This window comes from Nicotiana attenuata, chromosome 4, assembly GCF_001879085.1.
Source record: "Nicotiana attenuata strain UT chromosome 4, NIATTr2, whole genome shotgun sequence".
Classification (NCBI taxonomy): Eukaryota; Viridiplantae; Streptophyta; class Magnoliopsida; order Solanales; family Solanaceae; genus Nicotiana; species Nicotiana attenuata.
The window spans coordinates 3,983,165-3,998,324 of record NC_031992.1 but is presented as its reverse complement, the minus strand read 5'-3'; the positions used below and the strand labels follow the sequence as shown (position 1 = coordinate 3,998,324).

General features: G+C 36.0%; 2 protein-coding genes across 4 annotated transcripts; one reads left to right on the top strand and one right to left on the bottom strand.

Moving 5' to 3' along the window:
* Positions 883 to 5,611, top strand: LOC109224853 (zingipain-2). Its single transcript, XM_019389410.1, has 5 exons — positions 883 to 1,603; positions 3,110 to 3,345; positions 3,533 to 3,673; positions 3,761 to 4,192; positions 5,224 to 5,611. The coding sequence occupies exons 1-5, from the start codon at positions 1,177 to 1,179 to the stop codon at positions 5,305 to 5,307; spliced, it is 1,320 nt and encodes a 439-aa protein (XP_019244955.1). The 5' UTR covers positions 883 to 1,176; the 3' UTR covers positions 5,308 to 5,611.
* LOC109224852 (lon protease 2-like) lies at positions 9,038 to 11,512 on the bottom strand. 3 transcript variants are annotated; one of them, XM_019389408.1, is made up of 2 exons: positions 10,496 to 11,512; positions 9,038 to 9,316 (listed from the first exon to the last, which is right to left on the bottom strand). In XM_019389408.1, the coding sequence occupies exon 1, from the start codon at positions 11,369 to 11,371 to the stop codon at positions 10,511 to 10,513; it is 861 nt and encodes a 286-aa protein (XP_019244953.1). In that variant the 5' UTR covers positions 11,372 to 11,512; the 3' UTR covers positions 9,038 to 9,316; positions 10,496 to 10,510. The 3 variants fall into 3 exon arrangements, with proteins under 3 accessions (XP_019244953.1, XP_019244954.1, XP_019244952.1); XM_019389409.1 differs by having other exon boundaries at positions 9,038 to 9,313; XM_019389407.1 differs by lacking the exon at positions 9,038 to 9,316 and adding an exon at positions 9,323 to 9,729.

Below are 15,160 nucleotides of genomic sequence, written 5' to 3'. Positions count from 1 at the left end.
TCCCTTAATTAAAGACACTAATAATGGGGTGAGAGCCTTTTAAGGAGCAATGTATACGATTTGTAAGAAAACTCTAGATACTTATTAAAAACTACAAAACATAGAGAACATAGGTAAATAAGTTTCTAATATAGTATATCTAGGTAAAAATCCCTAAAACTTTTCACTTATAAATTTCAACTTTTTTCTAAATGAAGTATATGTCTAAACATAAATTTAACTTTCAATACTATATTTCAATTTCAATTTCATTTTTATTTCAACTTTAACTAAATATTGTCCAAACGTCTATCATAAAAAGATAATTACAAAAAAAGGTAAAATACGACAGAACTTTGTAATATTCGAAATGAGTAAGAAAAGCAAGCTTAAAAGGTGTTTCACGTGATTCATTGTTATTGGTAAACAACGGCAATACTAGTGCAAAATTTGAGCCATATGTTAGAGAAAATTAAGAGCCCATTTGGACATAACAATTTTTTCACAATTTTTTTCGCTTTTTTTTCAGATTTCTTTAATTTTTTTTCTGAAATCGGTGTTTTATCATAAAATTTTTAAGTTTTATTTGAAGATGAATTTTGGAATTTTTTAAAAATTTTAAAAACTCCAAAAAATTATTTTTCTAAATTTTTCAAAGCACTCACAAAAATTCAAAAACAACCCAAAATTATATTCATATCCAAACACAACTCTAATTTTTAAATACCATTTTCACTTGAAAAAGAATTCATTTTTTTGGAAAAAATTTACAACTCTTATGTCCAAACGCACACTAAAATAATGTAAATAAAAATATGGTAAAAAAAGAAATATTCCTATCCGATTATCTCTAAGCTGTCAAAGTAATCCGACACTGTCATTTCCCTTGTTATCTGTCAAAGAAATAAAGCTGTCATTTATGTCAAAGTAAATAAATTGTTAAACGTGTTCTATTGGTCATCGTGGTCACTAGCAAAGACTAGAAACTCAAAACTCCTATTGTTTGTTTCGACTGTAAGAATCTGGAGGCTTAGAAAAGAGAAACTTGGAGCCATTTTGTACCAATAGAAAAAACCCATGTTTCTCTTAATTCTTGGTTAGTAGCTCCGATATTTATTCTTAACTGCAAGAATCAACCAACCCCCTCTTTCCATTTTTCTCTTACCTCTCCAATTTCTAAGGCACCCTTTAACTAACATGAGTTGGTTATGGTCATTTTTGGTTCTTGTACTTGTAATTTTTCAAGGACCAATTTGCACTTGTTCATCAATTTCTGATCTTTTTGAAAGTTGGTGTCAGCAAAATGGAAAATCATATTCTTCTGAACAAGAAAGGGTGTATAGACTCAAGGTGTTTGAAGAAAATTATGCTTATATTATAGAGCATAATAGTAAGGGGAATTACACTTATACCCTTGGTCTTAATGCCTATTCTGATCTCACTCACCATGAATTCAAGAATTATTTTTTGGGTTTGTCCTCTTCTGCTAATGATTTTATTAGATTGAAAACTGGGTCGTCTTCTGCTGGAGTTGCAAGTGATGTTGGTGTTGTTGATATTCCTTCTTCTTTGGATTGGAGAGAGAAAGGAGCTGTTACTAAAGTCAAAAATCAAGGCAGTTGTGGTATGCTCAGTTTATTGCCTTATCTGTTAGTTGTAGTATCTGTATTTTGTGATTTCATTTATGTGGAGAATATATAAATTTGTGCATAGTAGAACCAAAATCAGATTTTCTTCCAAAGTTTGGATTTTTATGATCTTTTACTCATCTGACAATGGAAATTTGTTATGTTCATTTTGCCTTTTTTGTCTTTTGGAACTTTTTTCTTGTCTGGGAGCTACCCTTTTTTGCTTTTCCTTGTATTATTTGACAGGTTGAAGTTCACCACTAATTTACTTCATTGAAACCCAGCCTTAGCACTTACTTTAGGTCCAGTATTTTGATAGGAGCACTTTCAGTTTGGTTAGGAATTAGATGTTTGTATAGGGAGAAGTGTGAGATTTAGAGAATTCTTAGCTTTAGGAACCCTTGAGTTGCCCCAAAAGACAAATTATTAGGTATTGGAATCAAGATGAAGTGGAATGAATATTCATATAGTTGTTGTTGTCGTTGAAACTTAGCCTCATGAGCTTGTCCTCTCATGAGTTGATTAGGAATGAATATACTGTTTGTTTCTTACTTTCAATTTTCGTCTCTATGTATGTGAAACCATTTCTTCAGAGTGACTGGAAGATAACAGTATTAGGACATACTGATACAGTATCTCATCCTTTATCGGTTAGTGGATTAGCGAGAAGTAGTATTACAAAGATCATGGACAGAGCACATCCGAGGAGTAAAATATGGTTTAGTTGTCACTTTTTAACAACTGGACCATAAACTTCACCAGACTACTCTTGAAATCATGCCCGTCCATCGTTTCTTTCTTTTTAGTGAACTTTGTTGAGTATATTAGGGGAGATCTCCTCACTATCTTGATCTGAGCAACTGAGGTGGTTAGTGGTCTTCTGTCTTCCAGAGAATAGTACTTTCCACATCCATTCATTTGCATCACAATCAAAACTGGACTACCAGCTTCAGTCTTAACATCTTCATCCATTGAGTCATTGACTCATAACTCAATGTTTTTCTCTACTTTTTGGTTTTTGCAACTGTGTACACAATTGTACCCTATGATTCTCTACTTGCTTGAGCAATCGAAGGAACATGTTGTATTATTTTACTGTCAATATTGAGTCACATACTAGTGTGATGTTTTATAGCAACTAATTTGGCTGTCAGATACTCAGAACTATACTTTCTTCCCAATGCAGAATTTGCTTCAGGGACTTAGACTTGTTTCTTCAGCAAATCAGCTTTTATGACTGCACACAATTCTCACTAACTGAAGTTTATCCTTAAAAATTATCACTGCCTGTATGTTTCTCAAGTAATTATTTTCTGTAGATATGTCTGGTAATTTCTGCCTGAATATAGGACAGAAGTGAAGATCTAGCCTTTTTGTGAATTTGTTCTGAGATAATATGAGTCAAATTTGCGCTTATTGTCATTCTATTGTCATTCCATTTACTTAATCTCAGCTACTAGCTGCTGTAACTAAAACCAGATAGTTCTATTTCATTTTTCCAGGTGCCTGCTGGTCTTTCTCAGCCACTGGAGCAATCGAAGGTATCAATAAGATTGTCACTGGATCTCTTGTGAGTCTCTCTGAGCAGGAGTTAATTGATTGTGACAAAAGTTACAATGACGGCTGTGGAGGTGGATTGATGGACTATGCTTTTGAATTTGTCAAAAAGAATGGTGGTATTGATACCGAAGAGGACTACCCCTTTATTGAAAGAGAAGGAACATGCAACAAAAACAAGGTACCTAATTGTTCTCTCTTCTTCTTGCTCCTATTCTTGTTCTAAATCGTTTTTTTGTCCTATATATGTTCTCCTGCTTCTGGATCCCATAATTAATATAGAGAACCTAAGACAAATTTATTCCGGATAAAGCAATTATGGACAACATTAACATATGATTGCTTTGCTTAACTTGTCAACTTTGCAGCTACAAAGACGTGTTGTAACCATTGATGGATATACTGATGTTCCCCAAAATGATGAGGACAAGCTTCTAAAAGCTGTGGCAAAGCAACCCGTGAGTGTTGGGATATGCGGCAGTGAGAGAGCATTTCAATCATATTCGAAGGTTTCTTCCATCTCCAAATTACCAATCTCCTAATCAGTTAAATTGTTTGCGGGTGAGAAATGTAAAGGTGCTATCTTTGTGTTGCAGGGGATATTCACTGGACCGTGTTCTACAGCATTAGATCATGCAGTACTGATTGTGGGCTATGGTTCAGAAAATGGAGTTGATTACTGGATTATAAAGAATTCATGGGGAACAAGCTGGGGAATAAACGGTTACATGCACATGCAGCGTAATAGTGGGAATCAAGAAGGGATCTGTGGGATTAATAAGCTAGCTTCATATCCAACTAAGAGTAGCCCAAATCCACCATCTCCTCCATCTCCTGGTCCGAGCAAATGCAGTATGTTTACCTCATGTGGTCAAGGTGAAACCTGCTGCTGTGGTTGGAAGCTTCTTGGAGTATGCCTTTCTTGGAAATGTTGTGGCTTGGATTCTGCAGTGTGTTGTAAAGATGGACGCCACTGTTGCCCGCATGATTATCCAATTTGTGACACAAGTCGGAACCTCTGCCTCAAGGTATATCTCCACTTCTGAACTTCCTTTCTGTATTTGACATATATGATATATCTTATCCTATTAGTACCCATACAAAATGAAATATCAATTTAGAGATTAGAGATTTCCTGTGGAACTGATCATAATGTACTGTTATCCAGTCAACTGAAAATTTCATATGCTATTGTAACTTGATGAGGATGCTCACTGGGCTTTATGGGGGTTTTGTCTTTGTTACAAGATATTTTTGTGTGTGCAAGCTTCCAAGGGTGGTTTTTAATTTGTTATTGACGTTTGTGTGAGTAACTTCGAGTTGTACTTCCTTTTTCTGCATTTATCTCCAATCCAAGAGTGAATATTGTTACTAGTCTTTCTGGCAGTCCGTGTGATAGTAACTGAAATATTATTAGTCTTTCTGGCCGTCCGCATGATAGTAACTGAAATATAAGTGTAAGATAAGCTTGACTTTAGAAAAAAAGAACTACTCTTCAATTCATGCATGCAAGAAAACAAAGTCACGCTGCAATTGTTCAATGACTATTATGACAAAAATAGTCTTGATATATCCTTTATATCTGCTGCATTATACTTTCCTAGGGGCAGCCCGGTGCACTAAGCTCCCGCTATGCGCGGGGTCCAGGGAAGGGCAGGACCACAAGGGTCTATTGTACGCAGGCTTACCCTACATTTCTGCAAGAGGCTGCTTCCACAGCTCGAAACCGTGACCTTCTGGTCACATGGCAGCAACTTTACCAATTACGCAAGGCTCCCCTCCATTTTACTTCCCTAGACCAGAAAGAAAAGAGACTGCGTGAGCACGGGTGTCTTTATTGTAACTTCCTGATTGCACAAGGAGACATCTCTTGTTATCTGTCTCTGGTTAATGAGATAAGCCAAGTTATTCTGAAAAGGTTCACTCATTGCCATTTCATTGTTGACAGAGATGAAATAATCATTAAAGCAAAGCCAATTTCTCTTGATGTGCTGTTCATGATCGTTTGCTTTCAGCTTTTGCTACTGTAGTTTTCACAGTTAATTTGTTTTAAATGCAGCGAATGAGCAATGCAACTATAGTGCAACAGCCTCAGAAGGAAGCATTTTCTGGGAAGTTCGGAGGTCTCATTTACCCTTTCTAGGTGTAGTATCTTGCCGCAGCATCATAATCTTTTAGCTACATTTATGATGTTGTGGATTTGCTGCACGAAATTAGCGTTCAGCTAGGGAATTACAGTATCTGGCCCCTTATTAATTTACATATATTGTTGCTAGATATTATGTTGTCTGTGTAAAATCTGATATTGTCCCTGGTGGTCAGACGATAATTCCTACTGTAACTCTTGTATCACGTTATCAGCTTGTATTTTAGTAGTATTTCAGACATTGTTTTCAGATGACGACCTTGTTATCACCAAGTTATTATAGTATTCTGTTAGTAAGTTAGTAGTCTACCTAAAGTTGGGTAACTGCTGAGAGTTCATTTGCTATTCCTTTTATCTCATAAAGGAATACTAGATTCCTAAAACTATATGTTACATGAGAGCAAGCCATCATTTGCATTGAGATTGCATGTTAAGTTGGGCATTCATCTTCTTTTCCTGAAGTCCTTTCTCCCCCATTGATTCTGATAATATCAGAGGCAAAGCTACATAGTTGATCACCTTTCGTCGAAAATTTACACTGTGCATATAAGTGAATATTAGGTTTTAGAGGTATATTGAACATTCTTTATCGGGAAACTTTTTTTACTTCTTTCGAGTTTGAACACTCTTGATGAAATCTCTGGCTTCGCTACTGCATGAATGCAAATTACACCATCTTTTACCTCAGCTTATACAGGGGCAAGTTGTTGCCTCAGATTAAGAACCTTCAATGAATCTAATTACAGGCTGTGAGCATAGCAAAATACTCATAAACATTGCTATTCATTTATCTTTGAGGAAGACAGAGCATGACTTAAGATCGCAGCATTTGTTTGTTTATAGAGAAACTGTTGGTGTGTTATTTAAAATTGAGTTTAAGTTATATGCACCGATAATATAAACGTTATTTATAGAAGGAATTTTTACCTCCTACAGCAAAGGTTGATACCTTATTTATTTTAAATAAATACCTTTTTAAAAAATTATATTCCATAGCTATCTTTTGATTTTTATAGCCAAATATCTGTTTATGGTTACCTCCTACCCTTAAGCCATAAAATACTCTTAATTAATTGCACTAACCTTATAGCCTCGTATTGGCTGGCCTAAGTCAGAATCCTATGGAGAAGGTCTTGTTCACCTGCTTCTCGAGTGTATGTTTATCCCTTCACTCCCAAGTCATTCAAGGGCTTGTTTGTATAATCATGGGTTCTTTATCCCTATGGAGTGTATTGTTTAGGTCTCTCATTCTTTCAGATGGAGGTTCGAAATCAAAGCAACGACCATCGAAATCAAAGCAACGGCCATGGAAATCAAGCCCTAGGAGTGGAAAGGCCTCATCAAAATCAACAGCGTTCCGATCGAGTAGTCCAGCCTGAAATCCTCCGTTACAAAGCTTTCGAACCAATTATCCTCTTAGGCCGCCACAGATTCGCCGGAGTGGACAAAGACGACGGAGTTGGGGGCTGAGCAACTTGAATTTTCTGTTAATATATTTCAATGTATCTCGCTGTATTTCTATGTATTTCATTGTATTCATTGTCTTTTTTTTTCATTGTATTTCAATGTATCTCGCTGTATTATATGTATTTCATTATATTCATTGTTTTTTTTTTATTGTATTTCAATGTATCCCGCTGTATTCTATGTATTTCATTGTATTCACTGTCTCGCTATATTCCATGAATGTATTCATATGTTTTTTTTAATTGATATAATTTATGTATTCAGATATATTATATAATTTCTCTGAAGATTGCTATGTTTTTGGGGTGTTTTTCGGTTGAGAATCTTTTTTATAAGTGGAAATACAAAATTTGTGTGTTATAATTGAGTTTGTTGAGTTATATTAGGAGTCTATTATGTTAATTGATTCACTTTTCGTTTAAAAACAGTGTAATCCCTTGTTTCACGCCGTGAGTACAGTCGAATACAATAATATGTCTAACTGTAATCCCATGTTTCACGCCATGAATACAGTCGAATACACTCGAATACAAAAATCTGTCTAGCTGTAATCCCCTGTTTCACGCCTAGAAATGCTACTGTATTCATGAATACAATAGCTTAAATACATCGAATACACTCTAAAAAATCTGAAAACATAGCTATAGGAAGTAATATAGTAAATGGTAGCTACAACTAGCTAATAACCACTAAAACATAGTGGTTTCTGAAAGTTTCTCTTTATATAATAGGTCACTTATAAGGTAAATACTAGTAAATTTCTATAACGAACATTAATAGATATTTTGGTAAATATGGTAACTGACCCACTATCTTAGGGTGTGTTTAGTATGAAGGAAAATGTTTTCCTAAAAAATGAGTGATTTTATCACTTATTTTCCCTTGTTTGGTGGGTGAGTGGAAAAAAAATTTCGAAAAATATTTTCTGGTGTTTGGTTAGAGTATAAAAACAACTAATGTGCTACTTTACTTTTTTACACAAGAACAACGATAAAATTTGAGCTCGATAACTAAAAAAAATATTTGATTTTGTTGAAAAGAAAAGTATCATTTCTACAACATAAAAAGAAAATTACTCATTTTGTTGAACGAAAGAAAATACTTTTTCGACATCATTAAAAGAAAATACTCAGTTGGTTGAAATGAAAGAAAATACTTTTTCTATCACATGAAAAAAAGTACTTGTTTTGTTGGGAAAAAAATACTTTTTCTATTTTAAGAAAAGAAAATAGTTAATTTGTTGAAATGAAAGAAAACACTTTTTCTAAATCATGAAGAAAAGTACTTATTTTGTTGAAATGAAAGAAAATATTTTTTCTACATCATGAAAAGAAAGTACTTATTTGTTGCAAAAATACTTTTTTCTATTTCAGGAAAAGAAAATACTTAGTTTGTTGAAATGAAAAAAAATACTTTTTAGTTCATGAAAAAAAAAGTACTCATTTTTTTTTTTTGAAATGAAAGAAAATACTTTTACTATATCATGAAAAGAATATACTCATTTTGTTGAAATAAAAAAAAATACTCTATCTACACCATGAAAAGAAAATACTCATAATAATAGTTTTATTTAGAGTGGGTGGTGGACGAAGTTGGTGGGGTGTGGTGGGCAGATAGGGGTTGGGGTGGATGGGTAGGGGTGGTTTGGGGTGGTGTGGGTGGAGGTGGGTTGGTGGGGAATAGGGTGGAGAAGGCTGAAAACGAGTTTTGGAAAATATTTTTCTTTGTTTTGATACAATTTTCTTCCAATCGGAGGAAATTGAGTTCACGGGGAAAATGTTTTCCACATTTAAGCCAACCAAACATGGAAAAATTGAGAAACATTTTCCGAAAAATATTTTCCTTCATACCAAACACACCCTTAATTCGCTAAGATTCCCCAGTTTGAGGAAATGAATTTCTTTATTCTTATTTGAGAATGGCTCTCGCGCCTTGTTGGTGAGGCGAAGTCTGAGTTTTCTGAGCATCTAACATAACTGATGAATTTTTATTGAAAATTTACAAAAAATTATGATTTGTTTCCATCAGGTAGAGTAACCGCTTCTTACAGCTATATATTAGTATTTGGTTTTGAGAAATTGACAAGGTAATGGATATTAAATCAGATTAGGGTTGGCTTTTGTCCTCCTGCAGAAATGATTTTGAGGGACTAAAATCAACAAATGCTTTCGGGAAAGAAAGGGGAGGGGGCGGAAAAATATATTTTCCCACGTTTAAGTATTTGTCCCAAGTGACATATTTACATTCTCAAGCCAGGAGAAAGGTGAAAGAGGTACTCATTTAGCTCTAATTAGAACATAGAAGCCATATATGTTGAACTAATCCTTTAAAGCAGATACATCTTCACATTAAGGCCCCCAAAAGTGCAGCTAGTTGGTAACATTTGCAAGTTCTAGTCCCAACATCAGCAAGAAAAGATGTTTTAATCAGTAAGCTCAAATTTGAAGATTATTGTGAATAAAAACAAACGTGATGCGATGTCTCTCTGGCTTATGTGGATACTGGCGCCTGGCAATGCATAGTCTGTGTTGGCCATCTGCTATTGAGATCCAAAAATTTCAGCAACATGGTACAACTTGAACCTTACATACCTTTGCAGTACTAAAGACAGCAAGAATACTGATAGTTACTAAGACCAAGGACTAATAAGGCAATCAAAGTGCATGTTACTAAAAATTACTCTTGCAGCATAGTTGCTGTCATAGTTAGACGAAATGCTGCACAGTTTCTTTCCAGTGGTGGACGTTGTAATTAGACTGCTGCAAGCATAGTAAATTACTCCTGAAAATTTTCATGCATAACTCTCATTGAAGAAGAAGAGAGCATGATGCAAGATTGCAGCAGCTACTTGTGTTTAAATAACACCGCAAACTAGCTACTGAGAAGATTAAATTCCCCATTTGCAAAAGACTATTTTTCCTTTGCTGGTTTAGCTAGCAGTCTCCTTAGTCCCTACAGCCGAAGATGCTGAATGTGAGATCACATTAACTTCTCGAAATCAAAGATGGTATACACATACTCACAAGCCTAAAAAGATCATTCCTTTTTTATCAACTACTCACAAGCCTAAAAAGATCATTGCTTTTTGATCAATTCATATCCAAACTAAGGAGGTAGATCAAAGTACCTATAAGTAACTATTGCAGTATAGTTGCTATCATAGATTGACAACAACGCTGCACAGTTTCTTTCCAAGGAAGGACATTGTAATTAGCAAGCATAGTAAAATACTCCTGAAGAGAGAACACGATGCAAGACTGCAGCATATATTTATGTATATAAACACAGTAACTAGCAAGAGAAGATGTTAAACTCCCATGTGTGCTATTCCGTTGCTGGTTTAGCTTACATTCTCAATATTGCTAAAGACGATCAATGTAGATCATTGCTTTGGGCTTTGGCTAATATAATAAGCTAACATTAACTGCTTGAAATCAAAGATGGATCACAAAATCTATCTCTCACATACAAGCCTAAAAAGATCATTGCTTTTCGATCAAGTCATACTCAATCTAATTCGAGCTGCAAGGAAAACACACAATTTCCGCAAAAGTTAATCCATCCAACAATTGCACCAAAACACAAATCAAGACCAACACTATAAAACCTTTCGAAACTAGTATTAGGCATCAAAATTTACAAATTCATAACACAATTCATCATCACTCTGTATATAAATTACAGAAACCATGATTTCCATTAATAATAAGGAACCAACCTAATAAGTCGTTTTTCATCCCGAAGATGGGAATACATCCTTAACAGCAGAAGCAGCAGTTAAATAATTCAAAGTATTCCTCAAAGTTTCCTTTTCCCTTTTCAATCTCACAGCTGTATCTTCTAACTCAAGCAACGCTTGTTGTTCCCGTGGGGCTCCTTCAAACGTACTCCCAACGAAAAACGAAAACGGCGTCGGAAATAAATTCCGTCGTAAATCTGTTGCCTCCTTTTCAGCTTTCCCGTTCAATCTGTTAGACAAACGGATCACGTCTTTCATGTAATTTTCCACTTCGTTAGCTAAACCTTCCACGTCATCTTCTCCGTTAGCTGACGGACGGTCTTCCAGCCACGTCACCTCAGCAACTAAGTACGGTTTGGAACGGACGAGTTTACTGACCCGGAACCGTTCTTGCCCTTTACAGATTAGAAAAAACCGGTCGTCGACGAGGCGTTCGTGTTTAACGACTTCGCCTACGCAGCCAACGTCGGCGGTACCGGTAGCGCTATCGGAGTAAATAACGCCGAAACGAAGGTCGGTTTGGAGGAGTGTATGCATCATTATACGGTAACGAAACTCGAAGATTTGGAGCGGGAGGATTGCGCCGGGGAAGAGGACAAGAGGGAGAGGAAAAAGTGGAAGCTCGACAACGTCGTCGGAGTTGGGTGAACTGCCGGTGTGGTGTTTCTCCGGGAAGGAAGAGGCGGAGCATCGGAGAGTGTAATTATTACGGCGGCGCCGGCGATGGAGGAGTGGTTGTGGAGTAAAGTGACACTTAGGGTTATTAGATAGTGGGGTAAAAAAGTAATTACAAGGATTTAACTGGGGTTTGTGAGTGAAAGAAGAAGAAGAAGGTAAGATTTGAGGCAAAGCCATGGAAATAAAAATGGGTTCTTGAAAATCAGAGAGTAGACATTGATAAACAACAGAGGAAAAAGAAAAAAGAAAGTTTGTTATGGAATTAACGAAAATGTAGTAGCATAAAGTCTATCTATCAAAATCTGTGGATTTGGAACAACTTGTAAACCTAAATATCCATAGGGGTTGAGTATTTGAATGTGGTGTGCAGATTTACACGTGGAATTATGTTATCTTAAGCTTATGTGGCAAAATGTGTTACTTACTAGTCGACAAGACTTATGGTGAATGGTTCTTACCGTTTGCAACATCAATTTTTGGGAGAAATTGAGAAATGGCTAGATTTACAAGTGGTCCTTCACAGCTAAAGTTTTAGAAGTAGTCTAAATTTAGTCATTTTTCATGTAAAGATAAATTTGAACGAAAATACTGTTCAAAATTCAAAAAATACTCCAGCATAATATACTGGAATTCCAGCATAATATACTGGAACTCTAATATAATATATTGGAACTCCAGTATAATTCAGTATATTATACTGGAGTTCCAGCAAAGTATACTGAAACTCCAGTATATTATACTGGAGCCAGCAAAGTATATTGGTCCAGCATAATATGCTGGAAGTTCATATACAGGTGCACCGAACTCCAGTATATTATATTGGATCGGTCTTTGTTGCAGCAAAATAGTGGCTATTTTTCAATGACTTGGCAAACGCTGACTATTTTTGAATGACCAGTCCAAAAATTGGCTAGCTCATGCTATTTTAACTCAATTTTCGGATTTTCATTTCCTCATCCTAAAAAGAAGTGTATCTCTAAAAGGAGTTCCGTCTCTTCTTTTTTAGTTATATACTCCCTCCGGTCCACAATAAGTGGCCAATTTGCTTTTAGCACGCCCATTAAGAAAATACTAAATTCTATACAAAAATACAGTATGACTAATCTACCCTTAATTAAATATTTAATGTGAGGAGTAAGAATTTTTTTTAGGGATATGTACATAAGGTTAATTTTGTAAAAACAAATTAAATTCTTTCTTGATTATATAAATGGAGTATGACTAAACTAGTATGACTAAACTACCCTTAATTAAATTCTTTCTGATACCTTGAACCTGGTGAGCAAGCGGGCCTTCACCAGTCCAGTTATCCCACCAGAAGCTTGATGAACCATTTTGAATGCTCCATGTAATGTGAATTTCCACCTTGTACCTGGTCTTTAACAGGTTTTTCCAACCGTGAGAATCTGCCGAGGTCATGGTTTTACTTATCGAATGAGATCTTACGCAATATTTGGCTCTGAGAAAGGTGGCCCATAGAGAGTTCTGCGTTCTAAACCTCCACCATCTCTTAATACTAAAAGTATCAATTACATCTTGCATCTTACTAATTCCAATGCCACCTTCGTCTTTGGGAAGACACATATTATGCCAAGAACTCCAATGGTATTTGTTTGACCCATCTGTAGAACCCTAGAAGAAGTTTGCAAAATATTTTTCCATGAGAGTAATAGTGCCTTTGGGGGGCTCATAGCAGATAGAGTGTAAGTGGGGAGAGATTGCAATACATGCTTGATCAGTGTGATTTTTCCCCCTGGAGATGGAATTTCACCTTGCCATCCATTGAGCCTTTTAACAATCTTCGCTAACATTCCTTCAAATAAGACTGTACTTTTCCTTCCATGATAGATAGGGCACCCCAGATAATTGAAAGGAAACTTTTTATCCTTGAACCCTGATGCTTGCCTAATTCTATCGATCCTGGAAGCAGAGGTGTTAGGAGAAGTGATGAAATAACTCTTGTCATTGTTGACTTTTTGTCCCGAAGCCTTTTCATACCTCCTAATTTGATTCTTGATAACTGGTGATGGATTTCTTGTTACCTCCACAGAATATGACAATGTCGTCAGCATATGCAAGGTGATTGATCTTTGGACTTCTGTTATTCATGCTGAAAGGGGTAAAATTTTCACATATGAAGAGATTATTCAAGGATCTGGATAACACTTCTACACTAATAATAAACAAAGAAGGGGAGAGTGGATCTCCCTGTTTCAAGCCATGGGAGGAGGTAAAGAAACCTTTCCTATTACCATTAATAATAATAGAGTACCAGACTTCATTAACCAAACCCTAAATGATGTCAATCCATTCCTCCGAGAAACCAAATTTCCTTAAAACCAACATGATAAAGCTCCAGGACATTCTGTAGTATGCTTTCTCCATGTCTAGTTTGATAATAACATTACACCCACAGTTTTTATGCTTGATGTTCTGGGTGATCTCTTGTGCTAGCAAAATGTTTTCAGTAATGGATCTTCCTTTGACGAACCCACTTTGGTTTTCTGAGATGAGTTTATGAAGCATAGGATTTAGTCTTCTAGAAAGGATTTTGGATATGATCTTGGCAGTGAAATTGCTTAGACTGATGGGTCTAAGCTCTGAAAAGCTGCTGGGAGATTCTACTTTAGGACGTAGAACCAGGCATGTGTGTGAGAAGAACTTAGTTAGTCTCTTTCCATTAAAAATTTCTTGCACGAAGCCAGTGATATCATCTTTGATTATATCCCAACATTTCTGAAAAAAAGTGTCGTTAAAGCCATCAGGACCAGCTGCACTATTAGCACCCATATCAAAAACAACATCTCTGATTTCCTCCGTATTAGGAATGGTAGTTAGGATAGTGTTATCATCGTCAGTGATAATCCTAGGAATGCATTCAGGTATATCAATATCATTGAATTGGTGCTTGATGTTGAATCTCTTGTGAAAGTGTCTAATAGCGGCCTTTGCAATGTTATCATCTCCATCCACCCATCTGTCTCTATGATCTTTGATCTTATGAAGCTGTAGCCTTCTTCTTCTTTCCCTGATTAGACTATGAAAATACTTGGTATTAGAATCACCTTCTTCGAACCACTTGATGTTTGCTTTCTATTTAAGAATAGAATCTTGCATGGTCATCCATTTGATGTATTCAGCTTGCCCTCTATTTAGTTCTTCTCTAGATAGATCAGTATTGTTTTGCAGATCAAGCTCTTCAAGGACATTCATTTTGGCTTCCCAGTGTTGAACATGCTCATACACATTTCCAATCTCCTCTTTAGACCATTGAGTAAGTCTTTTGCTGAGTTTTTTTAGTTTCTGTTGAAGTTTCCACAAGGCATTCCCACTAATATTAGAGGTCCACACTTCTTCTACCAGGTTCATGAAGGAAGGATGCTCCACCCAGAAGTCAAGGAATTTGAAGTATTTAATACCATTGTTGTTTTTGTTATAGCACTTGAGAAGTAAAGGTCTATGGTAAGAACCAGTTCTTGGGAGATGCTTTACAACATTGTTTTGCATAAGCTAACACCGTGAGTCATTAACAAAGATTCTATCAAGCCTCTTCCAAATCCTTCTTCTAGCCTCCCAATTATTGCACCAAGTGAACTTAGGCGCAACATAGCCCAAATCCTTAACTTCACAATTATTCATGCAAGAGCTGAAGTCTAAACTTTTGTACATTCTGTGAGGTCGACCTCCCTGTTTCTCTTCCGGGTCCAGTCTCCTCCGATGCACCACGGGCCATCAATCATCATGTGAGTGTCTTCCAAGCTACACCATAGGTCTTTTCTTTCATTAGCTTTACATTTTGCATAAACTGCAGTAATGTACATACTCTTAGCATCCACCCCATTATGTATTTTGATAGTGATTTCTTGATCATCCACAGTAACCACACTTGATTGAAACTTTCGAGACCATATGAGCCAAATTTGCCCATTTGTATTGGATATGCAATGCTTAAGCCTAAGAAACTTC